This window comes from Rhynchophorus ferrugineus, unplaced genomic scaffold (assembly GCF_030347505.1).
Source record: "Rhynchophorus ferrugineus isolate W39M unplaced genomic scaffold, kcgeb_rfMv2 rfM2, whole genome shotgun sequence".
Classification (NCBI taxonomy): domain Eukaryota; kingdom Metazoa; phylum Arthropoda; class Insecta; order Coleoptera; family Curculionidae; genus Rhynchophorus; species Rhynchophorus ferrugineus.
Window position 1 is genome coordinate 30,516,911 of NW_027472581.1, and position 23,266 is coordinate 30,540,176.

The 23,266-nt window shown below is 31.4% G+C and overlaps 1 protein-coding gene across 7 annotated transcripts in view; it reads right to left on the reverse strand.

The window, feature by feature from the left end:
- Positions 1-23,266, reverse strand: part of LOC143190548 (protein unc-13 homolog 4B) — a 69,848-nt gene that overhangs the window by 20,452 nt on the left and 26,130 nt on the right. Inside the window, exon 1 of one of the 7 annotated variants that reach the window (XM_076394909.1) lies at positions 112-1,765. The exons of 3 other annotated variants lie outside the window; for them this stretch is intronic. Coding sequence is in view for 1 of the 4 variants with exons in the window: in XM_076394911.1 (XP_076251026.1) it covers positions 1,476-1,478 (3 nt within the window). In the remaining 3 variants the exon portion in view is untranslated. Of the gene's footprint in view, positions 1-111; positions 1,766-23,266 lie in introns of those variants that run through there. 3 more of the 7 variants (XM_076394908.1, XM_076394911.1, XM_076394910.1) reach the window with 3 other exon arrangements.

Consider the following 23,266-nt stretch of genomic DNA (forward strand, 5'->3'; position numbering starts at 1 on the left):
AGTCCAAATATTAATGTGATAGACACCCTTACTGAAGTCAAGGTGACGAGATGGTCCTTCTTTTAACTTATATCTGTACTTTATGTATCTTCTGACATAGGCTTTAATAACAATAATTATTGCCTTATTATAAAGTAACGTAAACGTTATTTTAGGACATTCAAACACAAGATACAAATGTACTTATTCATAAGAAACGTTTTATTCGAATGTAATTTGAATCTTTGTTAACATTTTAATTCACGACCTGATGTTGCCTATAATTTATGATGATATAAGAATATTTGCAGGTACCATTCGTAAAGATATCATGGAAACGGAAAAAAGTAGCATCATGTACAAACTTGTATAGTGAAGAAGAATAATAAAATAGTATAGATCAATAGATATTAGGCGTCATATAATAAATTTGCACATCTAATAATATAAAAATGTACAAACTTTAGAAGATATGTCTGTTTAAGTGGTAGAAAAACCATTTTCAGTTTCAATATGAAGAAATATGCGACTGTAATATGGAAATATTGAGCTATAGCTTGAAAATCCCGTTAAAATCTACATAGAAACGTTATAATTGGAAATCTGATACAACTTGCAGTGATCTATAGACGTTGCTTGCTCTGACTATCTCTGATTTTCATCAGCGGACAAATACTTATATTTCGATTCAAAATTAGATCAATTTATGAACCGCTTTAAAAGATGATACTGACGAAACATGTCCTTTTCAGATTCCCTTGTGGCTACTGAGTACTATTGAGTGTGGCTACGAAATGACCTTTAGCTGCGTCTTTTTTATATGTTGTTTTATTATACAGTCAATGACACCAAATCATCATGGCAAGTTACACGATTGAGCAATACGGTAGTCTCAATGGCTCTTTCAAATCCACTGTTAAAGGATGTTGTAGATTAAAGATGACTCCATTTTCTACAATTAACAGACTTAATTTCCGTATATGAATAATTCATACGAAGTTGATCATGGGAAAATGCATCCACAAAAAAGAATGGGTGAGGTGGAACCCGTTTTAGGTACTCCGACAACACGGAAATCTTGAGGATATAATATCATATATGAGTCCTAAATAAAAAATAATTTTGTTGATAGCTCAAACACAGTTCTTTTATTCAACTCAGCATTCCATTGCTAACACCACCAGCCAGACTTACATTTATATTAAAAAAGCGGTGGATGTATTGTTACCCATCTGTGACTTCTAATTTATAATCCTAAAAATGTTGTCCATATTAAAAATAACTACTCCAATGAAGAAAGAGAGTTGACTTAAACAAAGAAGAACAAACACTCGATTTGAGATTAAAATCGTATCGTAAAAAGAATAAATTTGTTGGAGAAGAATGAAAACAACTGTATTTTTCTTGTAGATGATTATGTTTAAACATATTTTATATTAGTTAGATCCAGGGTTTAACCCAAGAAGTTAAGCAAGACAAAGCTAAGCAACAAATACCATTTAATCGCTATTCTACTAAAATATATATCGTCTAATAACAATAAACGGTGATCAGTTTAATCGAGTGATTCCGTTCACAGACTTGATCACGTAATTCGTACAGAAACAGAAACTATTTAACGCATCATATCCATCACAACACAATCACTGGACACGATCGCATCTATCGCGGTATGAAAAAAAAACGAAATTAGAATGGATATGGGACCGATATATCGTAATTTTTTCACTGTGACACTGTCGTTGCTCACCACTTCCCGAATCGCGAATGAGAGCTGACTGAACTCACTGCCACCAGTCGCTGCCAAAAATCTATTCTCGTTCGAATTGGTTACATTACGCTACCAAAACAAATTACGCTGGAAAGGTGACGAAAAAAAAAATCGCATGAGTTCTAATAGCTGAGCCGTCGTCCGAATGGATCATACTTGGGTCGATAGAGAAAAATATTGATCCAGAACCGGGGTTCGCTGTGTTGGGAGTGCGCTAATAGATCAATGACCTTATTCGACTTTATTGGATAAATGGATTTTTTTCAGATTATTTCTTTGATATTATATTTAAAATAGAAGTATTTCCGCAATGTCTTGTGCCCTGGAAGAGTTTTTGCACAGCAAACGACTAATAAGTGGTTGAATTTTGAAGAAAAGAAAAAAATACGTTAATCTGAACAATTAAAAAAAAATGTTCTTCTCAGGAGCTATTACTATTTTTAACCGACTTCAAAAATGAATGAGGTTCTATGTTCGACTGTATATATTTTTTTATGTATGTTCACCGATGTCTCCGTCGATTGTGGATCGATTTTCAAAATCCTTTTTTTATTCGAAAGAATGCACTTCCGAGATGATCCCATTGGAACCAAGTCAGGATCTGATGGTGGAATCCGGGGAAATCGAGAGAAACCCTCAAATTTCAAAGAAATATACAATGTTTTGACATGTTTTTTATATAAAATAATCAGATATTTGTGTATAATGTTATTGCTGAGGTGATGTGATGGAAGACACAACTCCTCTAAGGTTAGGAGTTAGAGAATATTTCTTTAAAGATTATAGGACTTTGAAGTTAATTTAGGTAAGTTGATGATGAAAGCAAGGACCGGACCGCTATACCCTTCAGGGCGTTTTTAGTAAGAGTTTGCATAGCAAGGTCGTTCAGTGCAAAAACAGTTTAGTAAGTAATAACCGTATCATATAGGAAGCCGTAGAAATGCTACAAGCAACTTAATTTATCGTGTAGTGATTAGAGCTCTCAGCTCACAGGCAGAGGTCGCGGGTTCGATTCCCGCTGGGGGCAACGACTTTTTGTTGTTGTTCTAGTTTGGTTAGAACATTAATCAAATAATCTCTAATCGTTCTTTTTCTTCAATCATTGTTTCTTTATTTCTTTTTTACCTCATACGGGCTGCACTTTTACTAATACGAATATAAACTATTTTGAAACAGCTTGATTAAATACACAATATACCCAAATATTCAAAATGCCTTTTAGAATAAATTCTTATTATTATATTACTTAATAAATAATTGTGCTGACAGGATTAATGCTTTTTTGCTGGAGAAACTGATAACTGAAAATATAAAGTATGAAACTCTGGATACCGCATTGGAAGTAGAAGATATGCCGGCCACCTCATACTCTATTGGGTAATTTTAATCCAAGTTATGTGATGACTGAAAACTCTGCGAAGAAGTATGATGGAATCAACCATCGGATTATTTCTTCCAATTTAAGCGTTTGCGGTTTCCAATTAGAGTTAGTTATGAGAGTTCAAAATGATAATTAGAAAATCTCAATGGCGGGGTTTGAAATTATCTGGTGTAGATTTACAAAATGGCTATTCTTCTCATGACCAACTTTATGTGGTATGTTCACGAATTACTTCGCCTGAGAATATAATCATTCTTCAACCAGAAAATGAATATAATTTTTTTATTTAACGTTACATTCAATAATTATCCAAACAAACGGTTATGTAAAAAATGTGTTCATGGTTAAGGCCTACTGTGGGCCCGTCAAGCAGGCAACAAATATGTTACATAGAATCACTACATTCAAGTTTAAAATGTATTTTTATTATTGTTCATATTTACAAGTAGGTTATACAATCAACTTTTATCCTGCGTCCAGCGAAGCGAGTTAGTAGATAATATCTGTTAAGATATGCGGACATCAAATTTGCTGCGCTTTTATTTATTGTGCTCTGCGCAGTGTTAAATGTCAAATCGTTCAAATTAACCGGCCGCATTCCATTATTGACTCTAATAATGCAATCAGTGGGATTATGAAAAAATGCAGAGTGCAATGTTCTTAAATTCGATCAAAATTAAATGGAATTTTTAATTTAAATTTAAAGATACATACCAGGTATAACAAAACGTATTTTAACAAATAATATTTTTTTAAAAGCTTACATTGGGAATTTGTAGAATCATAATAAAAACATCACGATACAATTGATTGACGATTGAATTGACAAAATCTTTATATTTTCTTACGCAGCTGTTGGCCTGTTTATGGAAAAATAACATGAGTTATTTAAAATTACATTACGTCTCAGATATTTCTGAACGAAAAACTGAACCAAGTCAGTTCTTAAGCATTTTTTGAAGCATTTCATAGGCCAGACGGAGTAAGATCCGGGCTACATGGTGAATGCATCAAAACTTGTTAGCCAATCTTTCTTATTTTTTTTCCGGGTCACTAAAATCTAGCCTTATGATGGAAGACAATACTTTTCTGATAAGTCATAGCAGGGTTTGTCTTTAACACTGAAATAGACTTTGTTGATTTAAGAATTCGACAGCATAATTACTATAATTTTACATGAGCCCAAACTTTATTTCTCCCTTTCCCTAAACAAAATGTGACAAAAATGTATACATGGTATGACTTTATTGAATAAATTACAGATATGCCACTTTAAAGCCATCTGTTAAGAAAACCCGAAGTTACTTTTTAGTTTCCTAACTTAAATACAAAATTCTTACACTATAAATTGAAAATATCAGTCTTAACGGTCGAAACCTTGTAAAAATTATTTATAGCAACTTGTGTTTTGATTCTGTTAGTTTATTTACTGATGAAACGCCTAATGATATTTAATGATCACTGGAGCCGATGTTGAAATAAAAAAGAAAACAAGCAGTGTGTGAAGTAAATATTTTTTTTATTTCGTTGAAATTTTTCGACTTTTAAGTGGTCCACTTTAAGGGCACTGGTCGATTCCGGCTTATTGGCACTATGACCAATTCACGTTAGCGCTCTGAGTGAAATAACCATATGCTCAAGTCTTATATGAAAAATGTCTATCGTTGCACCCGCTGTGTATATATTATCTATGATTCTCGATTCAGCACGAAGAGTAAAAAAATGTACAATAAATTATGCTCTCCTACCGAGATACCAGATCCTACCGGAAAACTCCTTCGTTAGCTCCTTTGTGCTTACAGCTGACGATTTCAGCTAAGCTTGGAAGTAAATTAAAGTGAATCAAGGCGATGGTTTCGCTTAGGTTTTTCGAAGGGGACCTCTCGAATGTGAATGTTTTTTGGCTGAACAGTAACGTTGCGGGTATACAACCCCACCCTGAGACAATATTATATTTTCCAAGTATCTTACCTCATTAACGGATTTTCAAATGTTCCCAGTAAATACTCATATACCCTGGGAAGTCTTTTCCATGAAATAAATAAGATTAAGGTGGTGGTAAAAAGTCCCATAATGGTGATGATGGGGATGGCCTCACCAACAAAAAAAGGCGAGGGTCAACAACTTATTTAGCCAGCAAATGTTGGAGTAAACTACTGTAAATTGGGCGCAATGCGAGAAACGTTTGCTTTGACGAACACTGATTTCGATAATATAATTTTAACATTGTAGCATATGCTGACTTGGTAGTGACAGAATAATAAAAAAACAGGTTAAACAGACACCGCTAAAACATAAGCCTTAATGGGCTGTTAACGTCGACCCATCTCAATTAAAAAAGCTTCAGTTGTTGTGCTGCATTTTCTTAAAAAAATATTACATTGTTATTAGTCGTTGCCGACTAACCTGCAATTTGTCTTTAAAAACCTTAAATCTAAATATATATCTAGGAGGATCTATCTTAGTCTTTGGTGCAATAATGTTTATGTATTAACACTGCTGTATTTCTATTAAATTCGCCTCACTACATTACACTACACAAGATCAGGTGGTTTTATTCATTCGAGTTTATATCTTGTTCTAGTGATATCCAAGAGTTACGAGACTTGACATGTCAGTCGGTATCTGAAGATTTCGTTGTAAGTAATTAATCCTGTAGTATTAGGGTACACCTATAATATTTCTCAGGACTTTGTTCTGGAAAACTTGGAATTTATTTTATTTTCGCGGAACTTGCCCATAATTCAAATCTTAATTTATTTTCTTCCGGTTAATCAATACATTTTCCTATATTTTAACACCAGTTCTTTCCTTTTTATTATATGTTCCTTTCGGCGAAGTTTTGCATCAAGATTCACTCCGAGATCCTTAGTGTTGCTGATATAATATTATTATAATTGCTTGTGTCTGATTATGCGGACTGCACATGTGAAAATTTACTTTCGTTAATTTTTCTTTTCCAGGTTTGGGTCCAATTATTTATAGTATCTTATGGCTGTTGTAATTTTTGTGTGACTTATTCACTATTGTTCTCGACGGCAAATGTAGCCATCGTCATATTTTCCATCTGTGGTATATCATATGTATAACATAGAACATAGAGTATAGAAAATTAATAGAAATTAATAGAAAGAAATTATTAATAGAAAATTCTGGATGTAACGTAATATTTTAATTGTTCAGTGTTTGTGTTCAGGAATATTTTCTGTAGCTCATAAACAAGGCCATCATGGCATACCCTATCGAAGACTTCTGAACATATCTTTACAATTACATCTGTTATTCTGTATGACTGGTCAATTTTTGAATGTTTGTTAATTAACCCAAACTGTGTATGTTATTAGATTTGTTCTTCCTATAATCGGTTTTATTTTTTTCAATGAGAGCTTTCCAAATATTTTAGATGTTACTGTAGGCTTTTATTGCATTTGGTGTTGTTCAAAAATGCGAAATACTGTATTTATCAAATTGGTAAGTTTTATAATTAATTCAATACATATTATTAGAAGATTGCTTGTTATTGATGTTTGCTACGAGATACTATCATGACTGAGTTTTACTTTAAAAAGTATTTCCCTTCGTTATATCTCAGTCACATCGTGATGCTAGGGATCATATTATTCAACTATTAATAAATACATGCAGAACTTATTAGTGACCAAAATTAGCACTTTTTGTGCAGGTTCATTGTCACAAAGATTAGGCTCATTGTTGAACAAAAATATATCGATATATCGGAGAAAAGAAAATCGATATTTTAAAAATATTTTAAATAGTAGCGATAATTTTAACAAGACGTCAAAATTAAATACCGAAAGGTACTAAACCTTTAATATTATATACCAATTTTAAAGGTTTAATAGTAATAGTTCAAAATTTTTTATAGTGTTTAAAAATATATTTAATTTTTTAATAAGAAAATAAATAATTTCGAAAAATATCGTTATGTTTTCGGCATCCCTAGTTGAAATTTTTAAGGTTGCGCAAATGTTGGATAATCGCTTTTAACGTGTCCATATAATCTACTATACGTTTAAATTCTAAGAAAAACCTTGAAAAAGCATTCATGATCATAAAGGAAAATTACGAATTTCGGAATATAGGCGCTAAGTTTATCTTAAACGTATACAAGCCTAACGTAAATATTTACGAGCTTAACATACACAATCATAACCTCAATTAAAATGTTGAGAGCCGTGGCGGCTTGTGGATCCATTATTGTTTAACTGATTTTAAAGAGATTCCGCAGCTTACTAGCTTAGAAATAAACAGATCCGTCTGGATTTCGTATATGATTTTTTCTGTAATCATTAAACAATCAAGTTGAAATACAAGTTTGTTTTTCCAAGATGAGTTTATGGCGTGTATATTTTGTAAAATGGAAAGCTAGGCTCACTTAAATATTTCGATATATATATATATATATATATATATATATATATATATATATATATATATAATATTCAAATATAAGAATAATTTACAAGAACCATAGCCATAACTACTTTGTTATTGTAATGCTTATATGTTCACAAATATATTGTTTTATTTTCTCATTTTTCTCTTCAAAATTAAGCTTATTTATAAAAGATTCTTCATATTACATTTTTTATATTATAGGAGATGAAAATTGTACCAAAAAATTTAAACTTGAGTTTCAATTGAATTTGAAATTTGAAGTTAATTTTTGAATTTAAGATAATTTATTCTATTTATTATATTCCCCAAATATATGCATAATTTACAAGAAATGGCAACGTCGCAAAGTCAGAAGAACATAGATATTAATAAAGGGTATGGAGTATCGATAGATGGTGTTATGATAGTAGTGCTAGTGAACCCAAATAGGTATTTTAGACTTTTATTGTTAAAACTAATAGGAACGGATTTGAATTAGCTGTCTGAAATAATAATATAGTTATATAGTAGAATATAGTTTATTTATTTGTTTAATTCAATAGTCTGTGAAATATATAGAATGTTAATAATATATGATTCCAAACTAACAATTCTGACTGAATTAAGTCATTAACTTTCAAAAAGTTTGGAGACAATTGTTAGCAAAGAAACAGGTCTATAAAATATAACATCGTTGATTGATTAGGCTTTATACTGTTGTTTGTACCAGTTGCTTCAATGATGTTGGAGATGGAAATCTATTCCTCACTCTTTGCTCTAGTCCCCAGTCCCCATACGGATCAATGATGTTGATGCCTGGCGACTGCACTGGACAAGAAAAATGTTTGATGATATTCTGATATTCCTCAAGAGTGAACCATTTTGGTTATGTATATGGATGCATTCTTCTAATATGGCAGAACCTCAGAACCTTCCTACATGTTTGACTGTAGGAAGCAGGCAGTCCGGTTTGCAGACTTCCTCTGGTGTTCTCCATACATATGCCTGGTCATTTGTAGCAAACCATGTAAATGATAATTTATCGGGCCACATCACTTTATTCTTCTTTATTCTGACGATGTTTTACCATGTCTCGTGTATACTCTCATTATCGTAGATACTGTTGCTCTAAAATGTTAAACAAATCAGATGTTTTTATCACAAACTCTCCCGTTAACCGACGATTTTCCCTCTTTCGAACTGACGACTGATCATACTGATATTTTACTGATCGCTTGTTTTAATAATAGCAGAACAACGCCTGGTTTAAGTTCAGATTTATTTTTATCTATTCTATTATGTCCTGAGTTGGGTTAAATATATTTTAATCAAATGTTCAACAATGAAATTTTTGTTTATTATATCTAGACCACAGAGAAAATAGAGATTTAATTTAAGCAATTTTGGAGAAATGTTTCACAATGCCCAATGTCTAGATGTTACTGCTTTAAGCTTGTTTTAATCACTATGTATGCCATTTTCAATACGCCTTACGTAGTTAAGGGTGTGTTTAGTTTTTATACGGTTTAGAGATTAAATTATTATATAGTAATGAATTGCAGCACTGTTATTCTTTGAAGAAGTATTCGGTTGTTTTTAAAAGATGGGCTGATAATATTGAACATCCCAAATTGACTAGATTAAGTATGAAAGATGTATGAAAATATGAAAGTCTATCTATATTTGTTTTTTCATTTCAAAAAATAACCACCTTTTGAAAGAAGCTATGTAAATAGGAGTTACTATTTTATTCTTCACTAAAAAACAAACTTCTAAAAGAATAGCTCCTAGGAGGAATTTTGTGCAAGCGATTCAGTATCACAAATCGTGCAAAATGTTATTGCCAATTAAAAACAAATGTGTTAAAGTATCACTTAAACTTTTAATAATTACTTTGATGGGGTTCGTTTCTTTAAATTAAAAATATTTCGAGTATCCCAATAAATATATTGAGCTCATGGATTCAGGAATACACATCCCTCAACAAGTTATATATTTTCTATTGGAAATATTGTCTTTAAACAATTATTTTATTTTTAGATTTGACAATAAACTATTCGCTCATTCCAATTTCATTACTATGTTTTATTTAAATACAATGTTTAGTTACAGCAAATTAATCAAAAAGCAGAGAAAATACTTTTTGACGGTGATAAAGAAAAATTGCATAGTATTCGAACCGTTGATTTTTATATCTGATTTTATTTGTTCTAAAGGGAATTCCCATGTGTTTACTACTTGAAATATTTTAATATGAAATATTTAATACTAGCGACCCGCCCCGGCTTCGCACGGGTGCAATGCTGATACTAAATTAAATACACTACAGAAAAAATATGAACGTTGTATATAAAAACATAGCGGCCCGCTCCGACTTTGCACGGGCATAAAATATATATGCCTATGTCACTCAATGAAAACATGATTAAAATCGATCCAGTATTTTTGGTTCATTCATTACTGCCCTTGGCCTGCACGCATTAAATTTGGAGTAAAACAATTCCTCTTCCCCTATACTTACTATGAAGATTTCTTGCTATCTTTGGAATATCTAAATTCATACAATTTTTATTACATTACACATTTTTAAACGCAAATTTTAAATTTGTAATATCTCCGAAAATATTTGTTTAATTTACATGCTGTAAGGAATCATATTGATCTATATTAATTGCACACTGTATTTAAGGTACTTAATTCGATAAGGATTAATGTCGTATTGCTTAAAATAGCTTCGTAAATAAGCCATTTTCTCACGTAAAAAGTAAACAATAAAAATGGTTAATGTGGGTTATCCCTAAAAGATAAACATATACCATCGCGGACTTTTTTGTAGACCTTTTTATGGTGTACAATACTGTAGTACATTAATTTGATCTAACTCGTAGGGTTAGGCAGCGTTTTTGCTAATTGCTAAATAAGTCTAAAAAAATAGGTTAATTTACATCACGTTAGAAACCTCTAAAATTAGCAATGTTGCCTTAGTATATTATGCATGTATTATACATATAAACCTTCCTCTTGAATCACTCTATCTATTGAAAAAAACGGCATCAAAATCCGTTGCGTAGTTTTAAAGATTTAAGCGCACATAGGGATATAGGGACAGAAAAGGCGACTTTGTTTTATACTATGTAGTGATGACATTCCGACGAAATAGTTTGGGTATCTTGGGGATTTGCCCAATATGGCATAACTAGCATATTTGAAAAATATTAAAAGCGTTCATTTCAAGCGCTCAAATTTTTTTTTAATCTCATTCACTTTTGTGAAGAGAATGGACTGAAGGCGCTTTAGATACTTTTTTTAATAACGCAGGATGTATTACCAGTAGTTCAGAAATTTCAAGAGTAACTTAGTAGACCCACAAGTTGAGATTAATTTTATAGAGGCAAGGCGTTTTATTATACTGTTAGTAGCTCGCTGAGCTATCTTTTTTATTTTATCCCGTGATATTGTCACGTCGATAATATATTTTTTTATTATTGAATTAATATATTGTTACTAGTCGTTTCCATCTAACCTACAACTTGTCTTTATGATAACTTAAATCTAGGTATATAACTAGGAGGACCCATCGGCCCTATCTCAGTCTCTGGTGAAATAATGTTTATACATGTCACTGCTGAATTTTTTAGTAAATGCACCTCACTACACAACACTACACAAGATCAGATGGTTTGATTGTTTTGAGACTGTGTCCTGTTCTGGTGGTATCCAATAGTTGTAATATTTCAATATTCGTGTGGGAATGGAGTCTTTCCTCATGCCCCCTTGCAATTCTCTTGATTTCTTGACTGACTGTGGGTATCTGAAGGTCTCGATGTCGGTAATCAGTCCTATAGTATTTCGGTGCACCCACAATACCTCTCAGGACTTTATTCTGAAAAATTTGTATTCTATGTATATTATTATTATTATGTATATTACTCTTTGCAGAACATCCCCATAATTGAACTTCGTATGTCCATATAGGTTTCAGTATTAGTTTATATAAGGCAATTTATTATGTACTGATAATTGTGATTTTCTTCCAATTAGCCAGTACATTTTCCTATATTCTTTTCTTCTTTATATGTTCCATCCAGCGAAGTTTTACTTCAAGATTCATTCCGAGATATTTAGCGTTGTTGGTATATTTAATGATAGTATTATTTAAAATTATGGGTGTTTGTACAGTATGTTTATAGGTGAATTGTACATGTACAAATTTACTTTCATTAACTCTTATTTTCCAAGCTTGTGTCCAATTATTTATATTGTCACTTGCCTGTTGTAATTTTCGTGAGACTTCTTCACTATTGTCTCCGACAGCTATAATCGCAGTATCATCAGCAAATGTAGCCATCGTAATATTTTCCGTTTGTGGTATATCACAAGTGTAGAGTAGATAAAGCATTGGTTCCAGTACACTTCCTTGTGGTACACCTGCTTTAGCTTCTATTATTGTAGAGTAAGCTTCTTCTTGTTTGAATCTAAACATTCTGGTTGTAATGTATGATTTTAATAGTTCATTGTGTTGTTTTGGTAGCATTTTCTGTAGTTTATAAAAAAGGCCTTTATGCCAAACCTTATCGAAAGCTTGTGTTACATCTAAAAATATAGCTGAGCATACTTTTTTACTTTCGTAGGCTTTTTCAATAACATCTGTTATTCTGCGGATCTGGTCAATTGTTGAGTGCTTGTTAATAAACCCAAACTGTTGTATTGGTATTAGATTTTTTCTCTCTATGATCGGTTTTATTCTTTTCAGCAGGATATTTTCAAAAACCTTAGATATTACTGGTAGCAGTGATATAGGTCTATAGGCTTTTATTTCGTTTGCTGGCTTCCCAGGTTTTGGGATCATTATAATTTCCGCCATCTTCCAAATGTCTGGGACATGTTTTAATCTAAATGCTGTATTAATCAAGTTGGTGAGTTTTATAATTGCCTTTCTTGGTAGTTTTTGCAGTAATTCCCCTGTTATTAAATCGTAGCCTGGTGATTTCCTGGGATTAATGTCAGTTTTAATAACTTTGGTTAACTCTTCCGGCGTGACTAATTAAATTATCGAATTTTCAGCTTCTATGTCCGGAAAGTTGTGTTCAATATTAGTTTCGTTTGGTTTGAAAGTTTTTTTCTAGATATTCAGCAAATGCTTCTGCTTTTTGGTGATTGCAGTATCTGAGGCCAGAACACAATGTCACAGAACACAGAATCATCGTTCTACGTTTATTTTGTCTGATCTGTTCTGCTTTTTGTCCAACGTTATATCTTTGTTGCAAATAATTGTAGTTTATTTAATGTATTTAGTATATTTTTAACATATATTAGTTTTAAAACATTTAAATAGCGAATATAGAAACATAAAAATATTCTAAAAAATATTAGATTTGGATGCGGATTATGAAGAAACTGAAAACAAAGCTCTGAAATAGAGACTTTATTGCAGGAGCACTATTTATGTCAATGTTCCTGACTTTTAATTGACAATATCATCCATATTTACATAATTATTACAATATTGGCATAATGTTTATAAATTCCAGTCATAATTGTTGAGAAGTTGCAGACTAGTGAAATTATTTTTTATAACTTAACCTTCTCGAGTATTTGGATTAGATTATTACTTTCGACGCGTTGGCTCAGCTGGAGGATGACTTCGTACTAAAACAGTAAATACAAAATCCGACATATTTGATAAAGCATAAATTACTCTTATTTACTATTTAATGAAATGTTTAACCAATGTCTCGAAAAACACGTCTAACCTCCCATAGGTTTCGCCAAGTTCACTAAACTCGATATAAATTACTTCGTGTTTTCTCTTATTAGCCATAGGAGTGATTCAGTGGAATATTGCAACTTTCAGTTTTGTTTAAGTTATTAAACAACCTAGTGCCATTGTTAATACGGTACGTGAAAGAATAGTGTCTAAAACATACTTAAATGTTGAATTAATGCAATGCAAAAAATTAATTAAGTAATAAATTAACCCATGTTGGGCTTATCAATGTAGATCCAAGTCTGTACAACGCCAAGCGAAGACAATAGGTTGCAAGACCAATTTCGAAAACTCAGCAGAAATTATCAACGAAAGGAGCATATTTACCACACAAATTGATTGAACACTTATACTATTCTGATTATTTCGAACCGTATCAATATCGCGGTTTCGTTGTTGACCAAACAAAAAAATAATCGACTAGTCCAGAAGATCCATCTAAATCGGCACGAAAACCGAATTTTAATGACAATAAGAACATGCTATGCATATATCGAATGGATCAAAAAAAGTGTAGTGTATTACGAGCTACTAAAACTGAATGAAACTGTTTGCTCTGGTGGATACCGTTTTATCAGTCTTCTAATTTGGTCACTTTTATGACCTTCGAAATAAGAAGTCGTTAAGATCCCAATATAAGCCGAAAAATAATCTTTCGCACATCATTTTTGGATGAAAAGACAGGACCGCGAACATACGACGATGATAACCTGATATTTCTTTTGATACAAAAGGTTCCATCCCGATGGTGTTATACAGTGGACGCTACGATGGACATTCTACATGAACAATTGGAGGTTATATAGTACAATTTAACCATTTTAATTATGTTCTTGTAATTTTTTCTGAAGTCACATGTTTATGTCTACAAGACGCAATCCATCCAGTGCTCTTAAATTTGACATAATCCAAACCATCGCTCAAACCTAATCACAAGCAGGGCCATGTCACCTTAAGAAACGACCAAAGCTATGTAATTGACCTGTCTGGACAGGTTATAGTATCGCCTGTATCTTTGTTCGTTAGTTTTCCTTTGATGACATTCTTAATGTCACGGTTTCCTTCAAATTTCCATGGTATACACCTTATGGAATAATTTTCGAACTTTAGGTGACACCATATTGTTTTTAACAATCTATGAATGAGCTAGTGCATTCCACCTTTGATGGTGCACCACTCTAAATAATTAATTAATTAATCATTAATTGTAATTGCGGACTAGGGGTGTTTTTAATTGTAATAGTTTATGGCTAGAGGTATTTGTGCACCTTCAATCCACCTTTCGTGACCTTATAGCTTCAATTGTGATACTGCTGTCCGAACTCTACTTATCTACAAAAAACAATGCTTCAAGTAACTGCGGAACGATTGCCAATTTAACGTCAACCTGATTCCAACTGAACCAACTGTGTCAGTTATGTAATGTGTAGGTCTTAAAACAACTTTAAGGTCAGACGCAAAATGGGAAACAGTTTGGTGAGGTGAAACAGTGAGTGTACGGCAAATAAAACTGCCAATACCGCAGTTCTCGCTTCACAGTAGAGCTGTACACATTAGTAGACTTGGTACAATGGTAATTGATAACGACGAAATGGAACTTAGTTATGAATATGATTCGGAAGACGAATTCGAATCTGAAATGGTAATGTTTATCTTTCAGATAGCTAGTAAAAGGTAACTACGAACTTTGTATCTAAAAAGAAGAAAGACTCACGAATAATTTGCTTTAATTAAATAATTTAGTAAAAAACTGTATTTAAAAAATTTAGTCCTCATATAGTTTACATGACTTGAGTCGTATAAAAATTGTCGAATTCGCACTTCTTCGATTAATTCTTCTTCCATTTTTAAACACTCACCGTGACTTTAGACGAAAAACTGCGACAAGAACGCTGCGTTCCGCAGATCACGTTAGCCGAAAATGCGTCACGGCATGCTGCGAAGCAATAATGCGCGGTAGCTATTGTTCTTTAAACCCACAAAATCTTGCCGCGACTTACGCTACGTCACTTCACCATAGAATACAGAAATATAGAAGTGAAAGTTAAATGGACGGATCGCGCTCAGCTTTTCGGAATCCCCGTCACGCGGCCAAATGAAAAATGTAAGTAGTTAACGGCCATTTTTTGGTGATATAATTTGTGGTGTTTATTTACTTCAGTTATTTAGGTATGTATTTCTATATTTAACAATTTTAATTATTTTAGATTATTCTGTGTATGATAGTTTATTAGTTATTCCTTTTTGGTTTAGCTTAGCTATAAATGACTTACTAAATATATTTGTTAATATAAGAGTTTTCTTATATTCTAAAATTTTTATAGAATGCATGCTTTTCGAAAGGATCCTGCTCTACCCGATATATGACCCTTAAAAATTAATAACAAAAACCTTAAGAGGATCTCTTATGACCTCTTACATAGGTCCAGAAAAGTTTGTAATCATTTTAAAGATGAAGCTATGGCTGAAACAAGATGTAATTCCTACTTGTAATTTAAATAGTAAGTATTTTGTTATGTTTTATTACATTGAAATAATTAAGAAGTATTTATTAACAGATCATTTACCTTTACTACAAGACAAGGAAAATATGGCAATATTACAATCACATGAGATTTTGAGACTGTTGAGGTTGAGCCTTCATGATACTGTTTGTTCAACATCTTACTCTCTCACTCATATCTTTGTCTATCATAAACACACCGTTTTTTTTAACAACCAGGGCCGTATCGGTCGCGCAATATAACACCAACAATATTCTCCAATAATCTAACTTATAATACAATTTGAAAGGTACAATAGCCACAATAACCTAAACTAATATCTAATATCCTAATCAAAAGATATTCTTGGCCTCAATCAAAATATCCCAATAAAACTAGTAAACAATCGAAAGTTTAGACCAATGTAGATAGACCGTAAAACGCACGGTATATATCTTTTCGGTCACTCATCTGTTAAATAACCAATAAAATGACCTAACTTAGAAATACCCGAATATATCAATGTCCTTATATAAAAATATCTTAGCGTCAAAATATCCTCGCATATAAAATATCCTACCATGAAAATCCTGTAGACCAACGTTGCTATCAGTCCACACATAAAAAAAGGAAAAGGCTTACCTCTACTGAGGGTTTTCTAACTACGAGGAACATCCTTTCAATTATATTACTCTCCCTTCGGGAGAGTACCATCACTCGGCAGACGTCCTGTCTATGCAGCGCGTCGACACAAAATAAACCAAACGCTGTCCGATAAGAAGTACCTATATCTCAACAGTTTAGTCGGTTCCGAACGTCACTTCGTCATGCGATATTGTTAATTTTGTTCTCTAAATTATTATATTAAATATGGATAGGAAAGAACGGTTGGCAGTTTGCGGTAGGAGGCCAATTTGATAGCATCTTGATTTGTGTTCTGTGCGAGGGAAAAATAACGACTTGACTGTTATTATTTAGTAATTATTATTTAAATGGTACTAGGTACCATGATAGGATTTTATACTGTGCATGGACTTTTGTTGGTTGATGCTGTATTTACTTGGCGTATTAATATATTGTTAGCATTTATGGGCATGATTGACAGAAGAGCCACCTATATCGGCACGGAAACCGAATATTAATGACAATAAGGACATGCTATGCATATATCGAAGGGATCAAAAAAGTGTAGTGTATTACGAGCTACTAAAACTGAATGAAACTGTTTGCTCTCTGATGGATACCGCTTTATCAGTCTTCTAATTTGGTCACTTTTATGACCTTCGAAATAAGAAGTCGTTAAGATCCGAATATAAGCCGAAAAATAATCTTTCGCACATCATTTTTGGATGAAAAGACAGGACCGCGAACATATGACGATTATAACCTGATATTTCTTTTGATACAAAAGGTTCCATCCCGATGGTGTTATACAGTGGACGCTATGATGGACATTCTGCATGAACAATTGGTGTTATATAGTACAATTTAACCATTTTAATTATGTTCTTGTAATTTTTTCTGAAGTCACATCTTTAGGTCTACAAGACGCAAACCATCCAGTGCTCTTAAATTTGACATAATCCAAACCATCGTTCAAACCTAATCACAAGCAGGGCCATATCACCTTAAGAAACGACCAAAGCTATGTAGTTGACCTGTCTGGACAGGTTGTAGTATCGCCTGTATCTTTGTTCGTTAGTTTTCCTTTGATGACATTCTTAATGTCACGGTTTAGGAAGCCAATTTGATAGTATCTTGATTTGTGTTCTGTGCGAGGGAAAAATAACGACTTGACTGTTTTTTAGTAATTGTTATTTAAATGGTACTCGGTACCATGATAGGATTTTATACTGTGCATGGACTTTTGTTGGTTGATGCTGTATTTACTTGGCGTATTAATATATTGTTAGCATTTATGGGCAGGATTGACAGTTGTTAACAAAACTAATTATATTAATGGTGGTTTATTCTTTTGAAAATATACAAGGGCCCAGTTCTTCCACAAATCAAATTGGAGAACAATCAATTTTACTCACATATGAAAATCATGGTAATAAAAGGGGATTCCTAATATCCTAGAGCAAAAATAACGGCTGACAATCAGAACAATGACAAATATTTGTCTACAGTTTAAACGGATGCTCTACAATCTGTAAAACCAAGAATAAAAGCTTTAAGCAGAGGACTTGAGGAATGTCCACAAATAAATTAAATTAACGGGAGGAAGACATTAATACCTCAAACAGTTTATTCTACAAAAATAATAAAAATCCGATCTTGTAGAAGTAGTTGAAGAACAAATAAAACAAATAAAATAGCTGTTCAGAATCAGAATCGAAAACAGAATCCTAATTATGTCCATATAATTTAAAAGTGCATGGTTATGCACCCGCATAGCCCTCATATTGGTGGACGGAAAATGAGGAAAACAAAACAGAGGAGGCAACATAATCTGAGCAAGTAATAAAAACTGTAATTATCATGCCTATGAAACCAAGAGTTATCTTATCTCGTTCGTTTATAGCTAGTGATCAATGTTAACCAAGTAAATACACGTACTGGTTGATTAGACATACAAAGAGGTGATCCAGGTGATCTCAAAAAGGGTTCATTTAAATATAATTATATATAAATCATTATATATAATCATTAAATATAAAGCATTTTGGTATTGTCCTTTATGTTCAAATACATTAGGTTTATTGCCATATCGTTGTTTTTGTACTTTCCCTAAATTATTAAGTGAAACGTAGTTCATTAAGTGCATTTAAAAGTGCTAATGGTGATTTCATTCAAATAATATTACTCAACCTTCTCAGAAATAAATAATTAATCTTTAATCTCAATGTATTTTAAGATGGTTATGAAATATGAGTGAAATATTACGACTAAATTTTTTGCTATCATAGTATCGTAAATGATTTTGTTATTATTCCACCATTTTAATATAAAATCGAGCTTACAACATTTATGTTAAAAATAAATCTAAAGAAATTTGAAGCTAATTTAAACTCAGATGAAAAGCATGTCCCATAACATCAGTATCGTATCATTGAAATATTGATTAGCAATCTTAATGTATTTAATGTAACTGTTAATTAAATCTGTTATTTCAACAATTTATTTGTAGTTTTATAATTATATCTTTACCAAATAACCCCGTGAACTTAGTATTACATACATCCTTGTAACTTTCTTAACAATCGACAATAACCATTTATAACATTATATATATATATATATATATATATATATATATATATATATATACACACACATATATATATATATATATATATATATATATATATATATATATATATATATATATATATATATTATGTTGCAGTTGCCCTAAATTTCAGTATGAATGTTATGACTTAAATCTCTCAAAAAAAGAAAAACAATATAATTTTGGATTAACGGAAAAAAATGCCTACATATCTTGATGTTAGTTTTATTCAAGATTGAATTTATGAAATGTATGAAAACGGTGAGTACTCTTTTTAATATAAACATACTATAAATTTAAATACTATAAAGAAAACCCACGAAGATGTTCAATGCAACTTCCAGACATTGCTTTTAAAAGAAAACCATTTTTAAAAGCATGTAACCAAATTAATGGAGCCTTGTTATTTAAATTTGTGTACAGACATAGGTATTTCAAAATGGAACATTAAGCCTCCCTTGGTAAGGCGCTAATAAAAAGAATGTAAAGACAAAAGTTGATGGAAAAAGGTAAAAGTTCCTTCCATAGTAAAACACATTTTTTTGGCAAAATTAGTTTTTTTATTCAACATAATTCCCTTCAAGGGTAATACACTGATTATAGCGACCCTCCAACTTTTCGGTACCATTTTTGTACTTTGCTTCAAAATAGGCAATTTTTTTGTTGAAGAAATTTATTGCATCAAAGTTTTTTTGGTTGATAGAAACTAATTTTGGATGACTGGGTTTTGGTGAATAAATTTGTTATAAAATTATTATGGCAAAAGATACCATTTTAGAGGAAAAAAAGGAAGTCAATTTATTGATGTTTATTGTCTTAACAGCGCACGTCGAAATGGATAATAAATCATCACACGAAAACTTTCAAATATTAATTCCAGTTTTTGACATTATTTAAGTCACTGTGAGTAATCGCTCCAAAAAGATAACACGTCTTGGCTAACATGCTATTGGAAACGTCAAATTGCGTTTGACAATTAGGATGGCAGTAATCAACAATTGCAAAAATATTGTTACATAATTAAGTTATGTTCGCTATCGCTAGTACTGCACTGGCTACGGACTATACTATGATATGAGGGGCCATCTGTTTTGAATGGTGATACTAATGAGATATCTAATAGTCAGTACAGACATGAACGAAGCGAATGGCTCGGGATCAGTGCGAGACCATGCGCGAACATTCGGAGAATAATGGGAGAATATCTCTCCGTTAACGGTCAACAAATCAACCCGTGGCGCGTTCGGTTCCTCTCGGAAAGTTTCAGTATCCAAAAATCATTTGATGGTTTCATCGTTTGGCTCGAACGCGTGTATTCGCAGAATATATATTTAGCCTCAAGAGAAAATACTGTATCTGTGGAAATTTCACTATGAAGTAGACATAATAAAACCATAAATTAAGAATATTACTTTTATTTGGTGGCACAAAATGTATAAATGAAGTCATCAGGCAATTCATCCGTCAAACATAGAGACAAGAATTATATAAACAGGTACGAATTTACATTTGCTGCATGGTGTATGTTTATATTCTAGAAATTTAATTACTGTTTTGAAGATGAAATATTTGTTAACTGTGTTTAATTTATTTCAAATACAACGGCTAAGTAGTATGAAAAAAGAACGCTGATCTGTACAAGATGATTTGAATGGAAGAATCACCGTCTTTATAAGAGCATATTATGCTAGTACCTTTTCAAATTATAAACTAAAAAATATACTTGCTAACAAGCGCATATAGAGACATATCATGGAAAAATGAACGAGTAACGTCTTGAAATCGCAGTGATATGACCGCTGTCTAAAGAATAAGATATTTAAGTGACTCTTTTTTAAAACTACTGTATTTAATGAGTTCTACATTATATTTTAGGTCGAAAATATGGTAGTGTTTTTGGGAGGAAGCTAAGAAACTAATTTTTGAGTATAGTGCGGTTAATTGGTGCTTATTTTTACATGTCAATATATGGGATACATTTTAAAATATTTGCAGTGAATTAAATAAAATTTATAGTAATATGACTTTACTGTATTTTTTTTTAAATTCCAATTGTTTTTCTACTATTTGCACAAGTTTCACAATAATATATTGAAAAATAATGTTCCAACAACCCTTGTCAAACTTAATTTTTTATGCTGTTAATAATTATTTAATGGAGATTATAATTAAACATTTTTCCTCTCACCTACAAAATTCAATTAGTCCAAAAATTGTTACCGAGAGATCCTGATGAACGAGTTCAGTACAGTAATGCAATTCTAAGGCTGTCAGGTGAATTTGAAGATTTTTCTTCTAAATTGATCATGAGCGATGAAGCCTATTTTCTTCTCAGTGGCCACGCCAATAAACAGAATCCACTTGCATCCTCTAAAAACAACTGTATGGTGTGGTATACATGCTGGAAACATCATTGGTCTCTATTTTTTTGAAAATGACCAAGATGTTCCAGTTACTGTTACTGCTGAACGGTACTAAGACATTATTCGAAATTTTCTTGTGCTTGAATTGCAAGAGTAAGAACTAGAGGACATTATTATCATATATTTAATGACGTTTTTCCATAAAGACTAATTTCGCGAAGTGGCGATTTAGCATGGCCAGCCAGATCTCCGGAATTAACAGCACCAGACTTTTTCTTATGGGTTTTTTTAAATCAAAAGTTTATGTGAATAAGCCCCAAACAATTCAACATGTTAGAGACAATATTCGTCACGAAATTGAAGAAATTCAGCCTCAGGTGTTGCAGAATGTCATGAAAAATTATTTAAAAAGAGCCGAAGGTTGCATAGCGAATCGCGGTAACCATTTAGCTGATATAATTGTTCAATCATAACGAAAAAAAAAAAATTAAAAACCAAATAAACTTTTTTATGAGAACCAAAGTTACTCATCTTTTCTTTGTCGAAATAATTGATTTTTACTATACTGATATAAACCATTTGTAACTAATAGATATATATATATATATATATATATATATATATATATATATATATATATATATATATATATATATATATATATATATATATTAAGGCATATAAAAATCGATTTTGATTTATTAATTATTATAACTATGATTTATAAGAATTTCCTAACCAATCATGAAATCTAAAATATAAACAAAACCAAGTATATAATGATTTTTTGAAAACATAACCTTATAATGTAATCTGTCAAAATTTTGGAAATAGTATTTTATTAAATATTAAGTTAGCCCAATATCAAATTTAATATAAAAATAAACTTACTTGCTTTCTAATTTGATCCAAAAACGTACACAGGTAACTTTGCATTTTTTCACAATTACGTTAATTTCTACTCAAACATTTCGCAACGACTGTCCAGTGTTAATTAACAATATATGTGTCTATTTTATCTCTATCTCTATAATGTTTGATATATTGTTTGATTTGTTTGATAGATTATGATTGCTCTTTTTAAAATCACTACTTGGTTATTATATCTCAGAATTATATTTGTTTGCATGTTTGAGTGTTTGAATTATATTGATATATTGTTATTGTTTGATATGTTTGATAGATTATAATTGCTCTTTTTAAAATCACTACTTGGTTATTATATCTCAGACGCCTGATATAAGAAATTTAGAACCGGGAACCAAATATAAAAAACAATATGCAGAGTGTCAGTCGAAACGAAATGAACATCTACAGAAAACCTGATTCAGAAAGAATCATAAACTTTTAACAAAATAAAATGACGCAATTAAAGTTAATCCTTATTTATTAAACTATTTTTAATGTTTCATATTTTAGTCAATTCCCTTTTATTAATGATAATGAGTAGTGATATTATTGTATTTTAAATATTATTTGCGGTATAATATCTACAACTTGTCATTGCGTCAGAACAGTGACGTCCATTTGCTTGAAACTTTTACAATAATATAAAAGTTCAATACTCCGTGAGCTTAAAATAAAACAGAGACGAAAGAAAATAATCAATAATCAAATTTCTTTTGTTAGCTTCTCCATAGCAATGCTTGAAATAATTGATTTTTACTATACTGATATAATTTATATATATATATATATATATTAAGGCATATAAAAATCGATTTTGCTATTAATTATTATAATTATGATTTATAAGAATTTCCTAACCAATCATGAAACCTAAAATATAAACAAAACCAATTATATAATGACTTTTTGAAAACATAACCTTATAATGTAATGTGTCAAAATTTTGGAAATAGTATCTTATTAAATATTAAGTTAGCCCA